Below are 17,633 nucleotides of genomic sequence, written 5' to 3'. Positions count from 1 at the left end.
ATTTAAACTTTTCCTATTATATAGTTGCCCTAATTTTTAAGAAAAATTTCAAAAATATCCTCCCGTGTTAAAAAAATAAGTCCTATACTCGATTTGATGTCTGATACTCAATTTGATGACTTCAAAATGAATGAACAAAGTCAATGGAGTTCGATGACTTCATAATGAACAAGTTTGATAACATCATAATGACATCATAATGAACAAGTTTGATGACATCATAATGAACCGTCTAATGAACCAGGTTCAATGACATCATAATGAAGTTTGATGACATCATAATGAACAAAGTGTGCTGTGACATCATGCTACCATCAACATAACCAAATCCTGTTTTATAGTTGAATCTAGAACAATCTATTCGTTACCCTATCCAGATCGCCCAATTTCAAATTAGATCATTGATTTTTTAAACACGGATAATTATTAAGAAAATTCCGTCGAACGTCAAAACCCTTGACAAAAAAGACTGGTTTTGCTCATCTCACATTTTTTTTTTCTTTTTGGGTTGTTCAATAGTAGGAATCGGACTTGAGATGTGGTGCCCCTAAAAGTCAACTGCTAACCAATCAAACCCCAAGCTCCTTCAGTATTTTGAAAAAGTTGCTGGGTACGAACCATCTATTAGCATAGCCAGTTCATTTACGGACAAGGGATGTTCAACAAAGTTAGTTTCAAATTCCCATCATTCTCTTTTTTGGGTGGTTCCCATCCCAATACCAATTTCATTAACCATTTTGATACAACATCATTCCCCGTGCATGATTAACAAATATAGAACTAAAAAATATATCCATCGACAGTCATTAAGCTCTTGTAAAATATTGCATTTATGGTGATTTCAAAGTGACAAAATTGCCATGGTATCTTCATATGTACACCAAAAATTGACTAATTCTTCATGTAGCTCGCATACACAATGCCAAAAAAATGCACAACTCTTGAGAAATTACTGCAACTCATGCTATGTGCTTTGTATGGATGGCCATTGGCCGCACATGGTCAGAATGCGGTGGGCTTCCATTCACGAGAATATTCCCCAACCTATCCACCCGTATGCTTTTGAAGCGGTATTCCTGTTTCGCATTAGACACCAAAAGAATAGCAAACTGTTATTTAGAAGAAAATTATGTGGCAACTACATTAATCAACAAGAGCTGCATATCATGGAGATTCAAGATTTCCTTATCCCATGTTGGACGCCCTTATTGCCAAAAATCACCATAAATTCCATCTTATATCATATTGAATGATTACTTTCATTTAGTACACAATATATCGTCCTCTTCGAACCCTAATGTTCCAGGATTATATCAGCATTCGTCCAAAAGGAAAGCAAAATTAAGCCATACCTTGCCCTTCCAAGAGAAATCAATTACTCTACAATTAGGATTGAGCAGTGTCACGGTGTCTCCATTCTTAACCTAGAAGAGACAAGAATCCAATTAGTATTAGGACACCATATCAAGATCAATCCGTGTAGTTACCCACCAATAATAGCTGTTTTCTCAAATTAACCTTATTTTTAGCTTTTACTATTAGTTAATTCAAGATTGCCAAATCAATTTCATATAAATATGACTCCTAACACTTTAAAATATATGCTTTGCTACATCTTATACTGCTTTCTATGATTATTTCTATTTCAAATTCATCATCTGTTTGGCATTAAATTTTTCCAAACTTCTTTCGAATTATAATGTTCCTTTTTTTTTTTCATTTTTTTTGCAATACATGTCTCAGTAATGTGAAATATAGCATTCATTGAATCTAGCCTCACCCCGTTGCTAGATAGCGCATACAATGAGAGAATGAAGAATGTCCCATCCGAATCACACAGCAAAAAGTATCTGTAAAAGAACATAGCAATCATGAAATTATTAGATATGTTCTTTCCAAACAGTAACTTACCTCAGCAAAATAGGCCACGAAAATTTGGAATGTCCTCGTAATATTATTTTGAGTAAATGCATGTATTACAGTTTCCAAGTTCTTCTTTTAACATACAATAAAACAAATGACACTAGAAAGAAAAACAGAGAACTTACGGGAGGGAAGTAAAGGGCAACCGAATGAAGACCATCACTTTTCCTAATACTGCCATGCCATTATTCTTCCCATCCCTCAAGAGATTTAATGTAGCCATCGTGTATGGGATATTCACTAGAAGGTGCAATTATAATTACAAAGGAAGTCCAAGGCCAAAATGAAAGAAAAAGCGTAAATAAATCATGCATAACTGAGTAGAACAAGAGGATGCTCACCAGTAGTCTTACGCAGCGCTTCTACCATTGAGGCAATCCGATGAGGCTTGAGATGACCCTAAATTTCAGCACTTTAAGCTCAGAAGATGCCAATGTATCTAATAAAAGTATTTTGGAGCCAACAAAGCTAAGGGTCTTTCTAGATGAGCGTAATTTTAGCTGTGGACTAGCGAAAAGAAAGATCAACTCAAAAGAAACAGAAGAATTAATCCCACCACTGGTAAAGTGAGACCAGGAATATGATGTGAAGTCATACTATAAATGACATTCATTTCGTTTAATCTGACCAATGCTTTGCATGGCAATTTCTATTAAAATGTAAATTGGGACTGCAGAAGAAAGAGAAACGGACCACCGGAATGAAATATACACCAAAAGTGAATGACCAACAAAACCAGAAACTACTCCTAAATTTAGTTATTAACAAACCCAGCACAGAAGACAAAACACCCTTACAACAGAAGGCTGGTTCGATTGTTTGTAAGGATGAATCCAGTCACGACAATTAAGATGAGGATGAGAGAGTGATGTAGGGAGAAATAATTAAAATAAAAATAATAATAAAAGGTGAGATAATATACTCTCTCTAGGTCTATAAGGGAGTCTACCCCAAAAGATCTTTTCACAAGACCCAAGTTCTTTACTCAAATCCAATTATCTTTCTTCTTTTTTCCATTACATTGTACAAGTTCCTTTTATAACTACTGTACTACCTCACGTCCTAAAAGACTTGGCTTCCAAAAAGAAAACTCACCTTAAAATCGCCCTCTAGAAAATATCCATCCTCAACTAAAAGACTATTTGTTATAACCCTTGAGAGTTATCTCTAGATGATAACCCGATGTTTTACCTACTCAAAAGCTTCCCCTAAAAGGTAAAATGTTGCCTACAATTGAGAAGATAAAACCCCCTCTTGATAAACATTATCCTATTTATATTTATCTCTTTAAAAACTAATCAAGCCAATTGATCACAACAAATCACGCAACTCTCAACTCATGCACAAAATCCTACCCTATTGATCAAAACAAATCATACACCACCCTATTCTCTGAACAACTCGCGCACAAAACCCTTCCATTCCTCCCAAATTAACTTATCCTAAGGCACCTCAATTTTTATTTGCATCATTCTCCCAGGGTTGGGAGAAGCTCAAACTCGAGCTTGAAGCCAATCGACTAATCGGTGATGTAGTCCCACTATGCGGGACAACACTTTTTCCTCAATGAACCAATTCATAAAATACCATTTGCTCATCTTTAAGAAGAACAATGAAACACTGAGATCTCGACCTTAATGATTTCTTTAAGATTGATGTGAGACTCTTTGCCTATGTGCGTGTTCCCATTGTATATGAGCTCAGCCGGCAGAGGTACGTAATGACCTGCATAGCTTTCTTCAGCAATGTAGAAATCGTGGGACTTAAAGCTAGGAAACTTTTTAAAATCAATTCAAGAGGAAAGTATGAGTGTCCTCTGCAGTGATACGATCCCCAAGCACCTATAAATCTTCACTTTTGTTAGTGTAGCCTACGCCTATTGGCGCCTCAAGGAACATAAGGTTCATGATTTTGTTCCAAGAGTAATTGTTGAATACAATCTTGGACTAATTATTCCTAACCAGGAATGGGCCCAACTCCAAATAAGCACCATATGCAATCGATGAACACCCTGGATCATGAAATTCTGGGAGATCAACTTTAATACCGAAATCTCGTGGACTGCTCTATAGGACGTTGATCTTGTCTACAAATTTGTTCTTGACGTTCTAGATCAGCAACTTGGGTCGGCCGGGGAACTCGATTGGTCTCTAGAATGAAATTTGGCGACAAATCCATGTGGTTGCGAATGCCCTCTTCTCGATGAATGGTGTCCTCCAATTGTTGCAACCTTTGATCTAACCGTTGCAAACCCTAATTAGTTTCACTTATGTCTCGTCGGATACCCTCCAAAGTTGGTTTCATGCTCTACAAGGTTGTGTTCATGCTCTCTTGAATTTACTTATCCACATATCCCATGATCTGCAGCAATATATCCTCGAATGTAAGAGCAGGTTTCGTCGGCATTGTGAATGATGGATCTTACTTGCTATGATACCAACTGCTGCAGGGAAGACAAAGGGAAGAAATAATTAAAATAAAAATAATAATAAAGGGTGAGAGAATATACCCTCTCTCTAGATCTACAAGGAAGTCCACCTCAAAAGATCTTTTCACAAGACCCAAATTCTTAACTCAAATCCAATTCTCTTATTTTTATCATTACATTCTACAGCTTCCTTTTTATAACTACTCTACCACCTCACGTGTTAAAAGATTTGGCTTCCAAAAAGAAAAGTTACGTCAAAATCTCCCTCTGGAAAATATCTATCCTTAACTAAAAGAATATTTCTTATAACCCTTGAGAGTTATCTCTAGATGATAACCCCACATTTTACCTAATCAAAAGCTTCCCCTAAAATGCAAAACGTTGCCTACAATTGAGAAGATAAAACCCCTCTTGATAAACCTTATCCTATTTATATTTCTCTCTTTAAAAACTAACCAACCCAATTGATCAAAACAAATCACGTACTACCCTAATCTCTAAAAAACTCACACAAAATCCTCCCATTCCTCTCAACTTAACTTATCCTATCGCACTACTTATTCCTAAGAAAAATAAAATAAAATTTTGATAACCCCAATTTTTATTTTCATCAAAGAGAAAGAGAGAGAGAGAGAGAGAGAGAGAGAGAAAGAGACTCATTACCATGAAGATGTGTGTGTGTGTGTGTGCGAGAGAGAATGACTGGACACCGAAAAGTGAAAAGGGTAATGTAGCAAGAGAGTGGGGTTATGCGAACAAGTTGAGCTTTAGAAAGAGGATCTGGTTCAAATCATTTTAAAAACAATGAACCTCCCCTTCCACATTCTAAGATGGGTCACCTAGACCTTTGTTTGTTGCATTACCATATACATGACGTTGACTACATTAATTGTCAACTTACAGAAGCTTTTGATACAAAAAAGCATGAACACCTAATTTTAATAGGGTATCACTTTTGAAAAGGTGATTTTCAGTTTTGTAGTAAATAGATGTTCAAAAGCATTAGCCACCTACCTAATGTCTTTCCAAGTCCATGTGGCAGACAGGTTATCTAGTAATATCCAACTTAAGATATGCAAATACCGAAAAGTAAATTTGGCCTAGAAGCCTTTATTAGTCATGTGCCTTCTATCACTAATCCAACTAAAAGCATAATTTCTTCCACCATTTACTGCTAAGCTATTGGTATTATTTGTCAAAGTTACAAAACCCAGAGAAGAAATATTCTACATTATGTACATATAAAATGTGCAAGACTACATTATATATGTATATATCTACATATAGGCCCTTGAATGATGTATGACCACTTCCACCCTAAACATGGACAAGGCAATCAATAAGCACAATCCAGCCATAATTTGGATACTATGCCTTTTTGAACCTGTTATCTGGTGAGAAGTTCAGCTGATAGGAGACATGAACAAATAATGCCACCCACATCATACATAGGATGTGATGCTATACACAAGTACCGACATCATCAAAATGTTAGAAAATCAAAGTTCATCTTTTTGTTTGCCAGTATGTCCTCGTACAGCACTAACTGCAGACAGATTCCACCAACTATACCTTAATTCATTGGGGCGTAGGAGTGTGATACGGCGGCAAGGTGCATGGGTATACCTACAATCTGGTAACTTGCACATGTAATGAAGTCAGAATTGCATATAGTTGTGATGAAGGCCATAATTTTGGCATTTCTGAAGCCTTGAAGGCTTTAACCTGTCAATGTATATAACAGAAGTCATGAAAGGCATAAAAGGCTCTGAAATATTAGTTCTCAGCCTACTTATCCTAATCCTTCTAAACACTGATATCCCCCACAGTTCTCGATTCAGTTCCCCCATCAACTCCAATTCCCTCAGCACTCAACTATATGTAAGAGCCCTCAGGGTTTAAATAGCAGATTTCCTTTGAGACAAAACCCTCAATCAATTAGAGCCTATTATTTTTCTTTTAAGAGAATCTTTAAATGCTAAAATTTACAACACGATAAGACATGCCTCACATATTTAGAACATAATTGCATATTTAAGGTTAAATACATGTGAAAAACCAGAGTGCGGAACATCAGATCCCAAATTAGAAAGTTCATCAGAAACTTTTATCTATAGGCTTTTTCATAGTTGTTTGAAACGCCTAGGAACCTGAATCGTTTTATGAACCGTAATCGCGGAATCGCAGCCGGCTAGAAGATTCATGTCTTAGGAATCGTTATCCATACAATACGAATCGCTAGGAACGAGATTCTTATTTTTTGAGAATCGTGTTTTGACCTAAATAGATCCAAGTTTCATTCACCTATGGAATCGAGATTGCGTCCTCCTTGGAATCGGGATTCCCATCCCCCTAGAATCGACATTCCAGGAGTTAAGATTTTTTAATATGCGGAATCGAGTTTCGACATCTATGGAATAGAGTTTCTGACATGTGTGGAACATAGATATGTTGTTTCGAATCGTGAGTTTAACATATTTGGAATCAAGTTTATCAGAGATCCATGCCAATTTGAGATCGAGATTTACAATAATATGGACTATGGAATGGTTTTTCAAAGATGTGTTGGATCGAAATTCCGAAATTAAGGCATCGAGTTTCCTTGATTCCGATAAATGGTTTCTAAAGATGCGTTGAATCGAGATTTCAAAATTAATGAATCGAGTTTCCTTGGTTCCGAAAAAAGGTTTCTAAAGATGTGTCGAATCGAGATTCCGAAATTAAGGAATTGAGTTTCCTCGGTTCCGAAAAACGGTTTCTGTGGAGATTCCTCAACGGAAATGCGGAATCGGGTGTCGAAAACGGAAACGCGAGGTCAGTGGAGAGATTCCAATAACTATGGGCTTTTTAAAGATATCATAACCTTAAGGGTCATCAAAATCTAATATTGTTATGCATTCCTCCCATTTCAAAATAAGCCTGATTGGTAGTAATTTATAGATGTATGCAGATAGCATCTTCTTTAGCCATAAAATCATTGCCTAGTTAAATGTCAATCAGCCTCAATGTGCTTCATCCTCTCATAAAAAACCAGATTAAAGTCTAATCTTGTATGGAAATTGCAGAGAACAACAATTAAAAAAAAATCGATAATTACCACTAAGTTGCCCAACAATTATACATTATAATCTTGAGAGAATGGGTGAGATTATCAGATCCAGGTCCAAGGCAAGTGCAGAAAGAGTTTCACTCGAGTAGATTATTTTTGCTATCTCAAAAAATGAATGAGCTGAATCTTGGGAAGACTTTTGTTGAAATCAAAGGATGCCATTGACTATGGTACCTAATAAGTTCTACCTACTATTAGATTTGAACCAATTAGTCTGGCCATATGAAAGCAATACTCTATCCATTGAGGTTAGTAGGTTATTTATCACCTCAAAGAGAAATGAGGTTATTTATCAACTATTTTTTCAACCCCAAATAGTTGGAAAAAGGCTCATACAATGACGATCAAAGAGAAAAGATAGAAAACGTCAGAGATTATAAAGGAATATCACTTCTACGCAACACCAACCCCTAGCAAGAACCCGATTAGAGCCATCATAGCTGTTGGGGTTTGGGGCCTTTAAAGGCTGTGAGAGCATGTAAAAAGACATTTATAGTGGATTATACACTTCAGTGGAAGTGTGTTTTATTGCCTGACTAAGGGTTAGGCAGTTTATGGCCCTATTCATGTCCAAAACACTTACCCATAGGCACAAGGTGTTATCGAAAAGGATTATAGAGGGTCATCCCTTGTTAGGTCGAAAAGATGTCCAAGGATGGTTTGTAGGCCAGAAGAACAGTGTGGTTGTAGGCTTGTGATAATGAGGGTCAAATCCTCAACTAACTTCCGCACAACATGTACATATGACAACCACATTTTAAGGAAGTATCCCTATAAAGGGACACTTGTACATGTGCATAGAGAGTCCCACTTGCACTGTAGTGACATGTGCTTGACTTGCTCTGAAGAGGGGGAACTGTGATCCACATTCGAGAACTATGGTTCTACTATTTATTGGTCGGCTTTGACAAGCCAATTATGAGCCCCTGCATGAAACTACGGGTCATGGGTCTTGTTGGGTCGGTTTGAAAAGACAGGTGTCAATCATGGTGATTGGTACCAATCCACTTCTAGATATTTTATTTTCTGTGTTATAAATATTTCTGTGAGTTTCATAAATTTTTTAAGAATTTTTAAAATTTATTTCTGCTACAAAATCCTTAAAAAGGGTATTTTCATAATTATATGACAAAGGAAGGGTACATGTGGGACCTCTTAGATTCAACCCCACATGTACCACGCTCCACGCTTAAGAATTCTTAGAATTTCTTTCTGCTGCAAAATCCTTAAAAGGGGTATTTTTATAGTTATGGGATAAAGGAATGGTACATGTAGGTCTCTTAGATCCAAACCCACATGTGTGCCATGCCCCACACCCCAGGGAGCCCACATGCCACCCATAGGGGTGGAACGCCCCCCTTTTTTAATTTTAAGTTATGCTTTAATTAAAAGACGTTTGAAGTTGAACAAAGTAATCTTTTAAAAGAAAAGATTATGTGCCCCATTTTTTGGGAGTTAGTTTTGACCACGATTATATTATCTTTGAATTCCTAAAAATTTTGAAAAATATATTAGGAAGTTCTAGTGAACACTTTCCTAAGTCAATGGGAAAACATCCTATACCACCAACCACGGCAGGCGCAAAGAACTGCAACTGGCAACCACCTCCAGAAGGAACCATTAAGCTCAATTTCGATGGTTGTTCTCTGGGGAACCCCGGCCCTGCAAGTGCTGGCAGTGTCTTCAGAGACCATCATCGAAAAATCCTGTTTACATACTCCGAGTACCTAGGCCTTGAAGATTCTTAGTATGCTGAAGCTTTGGCCTTGTTGTTGGGCCTCAAAAGCTTCAATCAGTCTTGGGGGCGGAATCTTTTAGTGCAAGGAGATGCACGTAATATTATTTCTTGGTCAATAGGGAGATCCACACCTCCATGGTACCTTGCTTCAATCTTTGATGAGATTATTTAGATTTGCAGGGATATGTTCGTCTTCTGGAAGCATACCTCAAGGACGTCAAACGAGTTCGCCGACCTCCTAGCAAAGGATGGGCTAGGGCCCAAGTAGAAGACCAAACCCGATCCATCTCCTTTTTTGCTCTGGACCTCAGAGGGTACACATATTAGAACATCTCTTTGTAAACGGGTAAACCTATAAGCCCATTATTTGTAACCTCATTGTAAATCTATTGTAATAGGGTAGATCTATAAGCCCATTTTTTGTATAGGGTCGATTGACCTATTTCTTATCAAGAGACCTGTCTAGTGGGTACACTCGGATTATCTCAAAATTGTACTCCAACGCTTTATAGCAATACAAATGTTAACTTTTCTCAACAAAAAAAAAGACATTAGGAAGTTCTAAAAAGATTTAGATAGCTTTAAATCCCAATTGGAGTAGAAGTGGATATAGGCCAAAAATTAAGGGGATAAAGTTCCTAATGTTCTTACCTAAATTATGATGGCTGATCTAAGGGAAAGATGGCTAAGATTTATTCTCTATCGCCTCACAAATTTCCTAAATTTCTATTGGTCAAGCTATGTCATTGGATAGGCATACCTAAAGAGGGACATATAACCTATAAAAAGAGCTGAACCCCTTTCAATTCTACAAACAATTAAGCTCTCTCTCTCTCTCCCCACACCCAAACGAGAGACTCTTCTCTCATCTTTTGTTGCCCTTTCTCTCTCCTCTTACTCTCTAAGGCGGCACACCACCCTAAAAGAAAATATAAGGGTGGCATGCCATATAAAAAAAACCCTAGATAGGGTTTGGTGAGAGAGTGAGGCACTCCCTGCCCAAGAAATGCAGGGTGCCTTTTTTGGCATGCCCTAAATTTGTTCCTAAGAGGTTCTAGTAAAACCCTAATTATGTTTTGATGCTCTCTAAACCCTAGATTGAGAGGTATTGCCTATGAAAGCTTCCCATCTTTGAAATTCCAACAGGATCAATAGGATAAAAAGTGCACCATCGGTTAGGAAGCTAGGTGTGGGATGTACTAAGTCCTATGGGGATAACCCTAGGCACTATCCAGTAAGTCTTCCCAGCTGTTTTTATTTATTTTCAATTATATTCGCACATTTACTGTGATTTTTTAGGAACATCTTTTGTACTTAAATTGATAGTGGAAGGTTGGATTTTATTCATGGGTTGTGTTTATTTGTTTTGGCAGTAAAAGGAAATATCCTAAGTTATATTTAAGGTTTTAATTTTCATCTACAGCAGTGTATTGTGGCACTTGTAAGTAGAATTTAGTTTCATTAGTAAAAAAAAAATGAAAATTTTTCATTTTATTATCTTGAATTCCACATAGCCACACCTTTCAATGGTTGAATAAGGTAATATTCATTTTGAAAAGAAATAATCCATATGGTAAGATATCTATGATAAGGGTAGGGCTAGATGTCACGGGGGAGATTCTAGGTATGCCCTATGCAGCCCTAACACCCAAGCCTGCCCTACTTGGATGCTAGATTCTGCCTCTCTCAATGCACCACACAGCAGCAGAGTATACTTACAAGGGTAACCTACCGCTAATCATCGCTCTCGCATTGTTGGCTCTAGTTGCGTACCGCCAGCTCTCGATCATGCACCACTACCTTGGTCACTCTCATGGTGATGCTTTGTCGACTACATTCCACCACTCGACCCCAATGTCTCCTGGAAGGGTCCAAAACTTTCAGGCCCTCAACTTCCTCTCGTCAGTCCGCACCATTGGACCAGGCCGCCTGCATTTGGCTGCCTGCACATACACATCAGACAGGTCACATGAGTCTTACAGAGAAAGGGGTCTAACAAGCCTTCCTCACTCTAAACTTCGACATCCTCATCGGACGCTTGTCCTTCACAGGGTTCCCATAAACCGCAGCTCCAACCAATGCTCATGTCCTCTCACTTGGTCGGATCCATTGCTTGCCACCAAGTCTCACAGGCTTACACACGTGATCGATCCTTGTGCTACCACCATGTGTCAGAGTCAGTGGCCACTTCCATTGCTGCCACCACATCCCACTTGTTGAACGCATGGTTAGTTCTGTATGCTACCATCATGTGTTTGGGTTTGCGACCAAGTCCCACGGATGTCTTCCAAGTGCTCATTTTGGGTCTTGGTATGAGCTTTGCACTTTCAACGAAATACGTTCGATCTTGCCTCCAAGACAGTTAGGTTCTTCTCACAAGTCACCATCCTGGATCCCTCAAGTAAGCTGCTTCTACTGTTTCTCGAGGTGGTCTATACAATCCTGGGTACATGGCCAAATCTGTTGCAGCCACCACGCTTCAAGCTTTCTTTAATACCATCTGTCACGGCCTTAGTGAAGCCCGCGCTTCTATTGTACGATACTCGCTCATTGGTCTGTAAAAGACATGTCAGTCTTCTCAACCACAGCACAAGTGACACCAACAAGCACGAAAAGATGGTCAACACTAGAATGCACCACCCACACATTAGCACAACCAACACAAGTATACACCATGCCCAAAAGAGAGTAGCCACGCACACACACAAGAGAGGGACATAGTAGAATAGGAAGATATTTGTATTCCATTAATACTCAATAGCTTATAAGATCTGAGGTATGTTACAAATGAGAGGTCTTTCCCTTTATATAGACACTAAACCTAACAATCAATGGCTAAGATTAATACACATGGCACAAATTCGATAGCTAACAACTATCTAGGCTTTACATTATTCTAAAATACTCTTTCCAGCTCTTCTCTTAGGAAAGATCTAGGAACCTTGTGTCACGGAAGAAGAACGGCTAGGGCGTTGCCAGATTAGGTGGGGGAGAATGTTACACCCCAAAAGTTAAGTGATGCTGCATTCCTACAAGGCTTGTACACTATGTACATAGACCCTTGTTTATCATTTTGGCCTAGAACTATAGAAAAATCTAGTGGATTCTAGTGGGTTCATAGAAGGTCTAAAAGGTTCTTATATCTTTCCTAAGAGAAGGGCTGGAAATAGTATTCTAAAACAATGTAGAGGCTAGAAAGTTCCAAGCCATTGGATTGGTGCCATGTGTATTAATCTTACCCATTGGTTGTAAGGCCTAGTACCTATATAAAGGGGAAGACCCCTCATTTGTAACATACTTCAGACCTTGTAAGCTACTGAGCATTAATGGAATACAAAGCTCTTCCTATTATATTGTGTCCCTCTCTTGTGCGTGAGCGTAAATGCTCTATTTTGCGTAGTGCGTACTTGTGTTGATTGTGCTAGTGGGTGGGTGGCGCACACTAGTGTTGACCACCTTACCGTGCTTGTTGGTGTACACTTGTGTCATGGTTGGGAAGGTTAACTCGTCCTTACGGACCAAGGAGCGAGTCCGCACAATCGAAGCACACGCTTCACTAAGGCCGTGACATATAGCTCAATTAGGTAGAGCATCTCCTTTACTGAAGGAAATCAAGTTATGTTGGTCTTGTTTCACATGATATAGTTTCCCATTCCCACCTATTTCACAAGATATGCATCTTTATCCATGCAATGTTCCATTGAAGTGGGTAACATGCATCATAATAGCCTCATGCACTTAATCAGCAACATCATGCTTCAGAAAGCATCACAATAGAGGATTAGTTTCTTAAACATGCCCAATTGGAACTAATGTATAGATTTGTGTGGACAGCATATTCTTTAGCCACATATTCAATGTGAAACACAGTGTCAAACAGCCTCAATGTGCTTCATCCTCATAAAACTAGATTACAATCTAGTTTTGTATGGAAAACGCAGAGAAGAATAGAGGTTAATAAAAAGATACAGACTATCACTAACTTGCCCAGCAACAATACACTATATCCCAAAGAGAAATGCGTGAGAAGAATAAAAGATCACATACAGGTCCAGGACGAGCGTATGGAATAATGTGTATGCAGGAACCTGTATTTAGGCATCATTGACCAAAAGACTAATGGTGATTACCATATAGTTGCTAAAGGAAGATTGTCACTTCTTGCTCCCTCATTATTATGCATTCCCATGGTGTTTCCAGCAATTTTATTTTACATATTTGCACAATAAAAGATTAAGACTCAAAAGAGAAGCCATCAAGTCACTACATGAACAACATCATGTTGTCTTTAACAGAACTGACCAAAAAAGTGCAATAGAAACTAGTCACATAACGAAAGTAGCATGAGGAACCATCAGAAGCAACTGAGGAAAGATAATATTTCCACAATCAACTCAGGTAGATTATTTTCCAATCTAAAAAATGGGTCAGCTGAATCTTAGGAAGACTTCGGTCAAAAGCAGATAGGGGAATCAAGCAATTAATACATAAACTTACCCAAGAAGGTTAAAATCTTTCATGCCAAAACAAGTAGTAGCATGGCTGCGAAACAATATCATCCACACAAATTATGACAATAATGCTTGTAGTACATTCAACAAGGAGCACTCAAATATTGCTTCATACCACAAAACTGTTTTGAAGGAGACTTCTTAGAATTGGAAATCAAAGCCACAAAAATGGGCATTAGCATGTAAAACTTATTAAGAAAATCTCAATTAAGAAATACATTTTCCCCGTAAGTTCACAAGCAGACACTTCTGGACTGATGCAAGAGCAAAAAGTATACAAGTTCTTTGTCATCATGACCCACCAACTGAGATAAAATACTGTCATGGTTAAGGATATACTAAACCTTAGGTACTAATGAATCTCGAAGCAATCCTGTTTTCATTTTTGATCAGCTAGGGAACAATTCATTGTAATCTCAGCTTATGCTTTACCTACTAAACCCAACATCAAATAGTTTACATAGAAGGCAAGAAACAAATCAAAAATGCCATTTCCTTCATGCTTACTGCCAACAGCTATCATTCCTTTACAAACGCATTAGGAACTGGAACAAAATCATTAAGGTTAATTTCGTGCAATAACTGTGATATTAGGAATTTGTAATTTTGGCAGAAAGAAGTCAATCGTTCTCTCATTGAAGTTATGGACGAATGTAGAATTTTCTATAGTTACGCTTAAGATGTTTCACGTATCATTTCTTCTGTACTGCTCTTTCTTTTGGTAACTAAGCTTAACCTTAAGCTAATTTTCCATGGATCATTTTTTTTGCATTGCATGTCAAACATACAGAGTAAAATAAAAACGTGTTCCATCCCATAGTTCCTGGTCCAAGATATACAAGTAAAGGAAAAATATATCACCTGGTTAGTTACAGAATCATTCAGCTTGTCAAGAACCTTGATAATCTTTTCAATATTCTTGTCAGCATTGAGACTAGGATTCTGTAAAGCAGCAGCTTCAAATCCACTGAGAGCAGCATCATACTTCTCCATAAACTGGTCCAACTGAATAAAACCTTCTTGGAAATGAGATCTCACTAATTGAAGCACTATTCAACTATAAAGTAATGGTAGAAACTAAAAAAGATAACGAGATGACACAGATCGAATTAAGATGATGAAGTCCAGTCACTTGAGTAGAATAACAAATGGGGAAAAATAAAGTTAACATTCTATCGCAATAAAGTTTAATTATACAGGGAAATTTATCAACATACCCATAAAAGGTCAACTATTTAACATTTTAAATTTGCAGCTATTCCAAAACTTATGATCATGTGTCTTTTCTTGGATATTTGGAAATTCAATCAAAAGATATAGGTAGATATTTAAATAGTTCATGTCTCATGGGCATTTGGATAAATTTCCCAATTATATATAAAACACACCTCCAATTCAAAAAGAATGGTCAGTTACCAATTAAAAAATTTAAAAAAACCATAATTCTAATATTCGGATTTTTTTTACTTATGTTTACAGGAAAGATAGTAGTTGTTCAATTCATCTTATAACTCAGAAATAAACAAAAGTGAGATTCCCAAAATCATTGTACAGTCTATACGAGATGTGTAAGAACTACAAAAGAGATAAGAAATTTATAAAATCTTGAAACAAAGTGATGAGGGTATCAATTAAGTTGAAAAAAGAAGCCCCAAAAGTGGAATCATAGATTACAGAATTTGCCAGGAAGTAACATTGGTTAGTTATTTTACAATGACAAAACTGTGAAGACTTTCTAAACAAAATAATAACAATTAGAAAACTTTAAAAAGGTGGGCCGAGCTAAGGTCTCACAATGGCCTTGTTGAAGTGAAGATCTGAATTGGTTTTCATGCTTTCATCCTTCTCCTGAAATTTTCCCCAAAAAAAGTAATGAAAAAATAAAGTTATTTTAAATTCCAAACAAATAGCAGAACATGCATTTCTGCAAATTCAACCCTTGAGTCCATCTTTGCAGCCTAATCTATCATAACGCCAGGGAAGTACAGACCATGCAGCAAATAAACCACATAATCTGTTACCTTATAACTCCATGGCCAAAATTTGTGTAAACTTACAGCATTTGCATAAGCTTTTAATGCATGCTTCAGTTTTTCCTCATCCTGGGTTCCACCAACAAAAAAGCTGACAAAGTATGAATTGCCTAGGGTGTCTGCTATAAAGAAAGATAATTTAGCAGAATTATACGAGAAATTTGCAAAGAGAATATGCAACTATAAGTAACAAACACCACTACACCCAGTAAGGGAGTTCCCAAAACAAATAGAACATATTAAGAACTAAAAAAAAAAATTCCATGCTTTCAATGGAGATGTTTATTATCTAGGTATAAAAAGCAATACATGTCCACTATTTGGCTTGCAAAATGCAAGTAATTGGAGATGAGCGAGAAAAGGTAGAATGCGCAACGAATATCTTGTAAAGAGATGATGCCTCCATGAATAGCAGAAGAAAGGTTGAAGAGGTAATGAGAATTTTATTCCTCCCACTAGGGGTATTGATCACTCTTGAGTTAAATAACTCTTGCCTCAATTAAAGAAAACAATAATGCCTTATTTCAAGAAAACAACTAAACAACAATTTAATATTTTCTATACTGACTGATCAAGTACAAGAATAGAGTACAGACTAAATTAAGAGAAACCCATCAACGATTCCGATAAAAATTTCAGAGCCCCTGCACAACGAAAAAGGCAAGACCTCGCAACAACAAATTTATATCATGCAAGAATTAAATAAAGAATAAAACATGAAAGAAAGTAGATGCTGTTGCATTAGCATGTTCAAACATGGGGAGCATGTGAAAAGTATGAAGGGGTTGGCAAAAATTAGAGACACAGGGCAAGTCAAAGGAAACCTTGTTCTTTTTTTTTTTGGGTAGTTTGGTGGTAGGAATCAAACTTGAGATATTAGCTGTTGCAAATAAACGTCAAACACTAACTACTCAATCTCAAGCCCGGTTCCACAAAGGAAACCAAATCAATGTAAAAAGAAATACAAATGTTCTTGGAATTGTGATAAATCAAGACAATCCAAGAAATGTGAATAGCAACGCATTTTAGAACAGTTCAATGTCCACTAGAAAGAGCCATATGTGTGACATCCATAAAAAGTTGCCGTGTATTCCAAGGCTGGTGGCTCCATAAAACCAATATCTAGCCAATAGTGAAAGGGTGGATATTATGTCCTTCAAGACTTGCTTAAGCTAGTGAAAAGACAAAGGAAAAGCCATCACCTATAGCCAAGAGGAGATCGTCTTTGAGCTGAACCCTAAGGAGCCTTGGGTAAGCCCTCAAGACGACTTGGCTGAAAACAAGATATGTGCAAGTCTGAATGACATGGCTTAAGATCATAAAAAGCACATCAGCTCTCCCTGTGAAGGATACAATTTTCAATTGACTAGGTTTCATGAGCAATCGTCAAGAGTTTGGACCATTAGCCACCTTAGAAACCGTAACCCGTAGAGATTCTTCGTGAGAGACTATGAATGTTCGATCCCTGGCCGCACTAAAAACTTTGGATATTCTGGCCAAATCAGCAGGCAAATCCGATAGAGCTGGTTTGGGCGTTGTAGAGTTGTAAGATACCTTTCCAACAAGTTGTCACAATAATGAATGTGATAAACTAGCAAAAAGTTGTACATTGTCAAAGACAGAGTACCCAAAACTGTCTATATGGGTCGAAGTAGACACCCTGAGTTAACTTCACCCAATTAGGTGACAAAGGTAGCCTCACCAAGTATCTTTACCAAGAACGATGGATGCTTGACCGAAATAAATCCTTTGCGAACCATTTGGAAGTGCTAGTATGCACAGTCTCATTGAAGTAGACCCCTGAACATACCTATCGAAGTAACCTGAAACCACTAGTTCAGTTTGCCTATGCTTCTCTCTGCCAAAAGACGAAGGATCAACCCTCGACCCA

General features: G+C 37.5%; 1 protein-coding gene across 16 annotated transcripts in view; it reads right to left on the bottom strand.

The window, feature by feature from the left end:
• Window positions 1-806: 806 nt before the first annotated feature.
• Window positions 807-17,633, bottom strand: part of LOC18434176 (uncharacterized) — a 29,362-nt gene continuing 12,535 nt past the window's right edge. For 6 of the 16 annotated variants that reach the window (XM_020667186.2, XM_088855881.1, XM_088855883.1 and 3 more), the window contains 8 exons: window positions 15,731-15,861; window positions 15,504-15,557; window positions 14,571-14,714; window positions 2,265-2,322; window positions 2,049-2,163; window positions 1,781-1,850; window positions 1,353-1,424; window positions 807-1,076 (listed from right to left, as the gene is read on the bottom strand). In XM_020667186.2, the coding sequence (XP_020522845.1) occupies window positions 960-1,076; window positions 1,353-1,424; window positions 1,781-1,850; window positions 2,049-2,163; window positions 2,265-2,322; window positions 14,571-14,714; window positions 15,504-15,557; window positions 15,731-15,861 (761 nt within the window). In that variant the 3' untranslated portion in view covers window positions 807-959. The remainder of the gene's footprint in view (window positions 1,077-1,352; window positions 1,425-1,780; window positions 1,851-2,048; window positions 2,164-2,264; window positions 2,323-14,570; window positions 14,715-15,503; window positions 15,558-15,730; window positions 15,862-17,633) is intronic. The other 10 variants (XM_011625044.3, XM_088855882.1, XM_088855885.1 and 7 more) reach the window with 3 other exon arrangements.

The sequence above is a fragment of the Amborella trichopoda genome, chromosome 13 (genome assembly GCF_054954075.1).
Source record: "Amborella trichopoda isolate Santa Cruz 75 chromosome 13, AtrichopodaSantaCruz75HAP2 v2.0, whole genome shotgun sequence".
NCBI lineage: Eukaryota > Viridiplantae > Streptophyta > Magnoliopsida > Amborellales > Amborellaceae > Amborella > Amborella trichopoda.
Note: the sequence above shows the minus strand (reverse complement) of the source record. Positions and strands in the feature narration are given on the sequence as shown.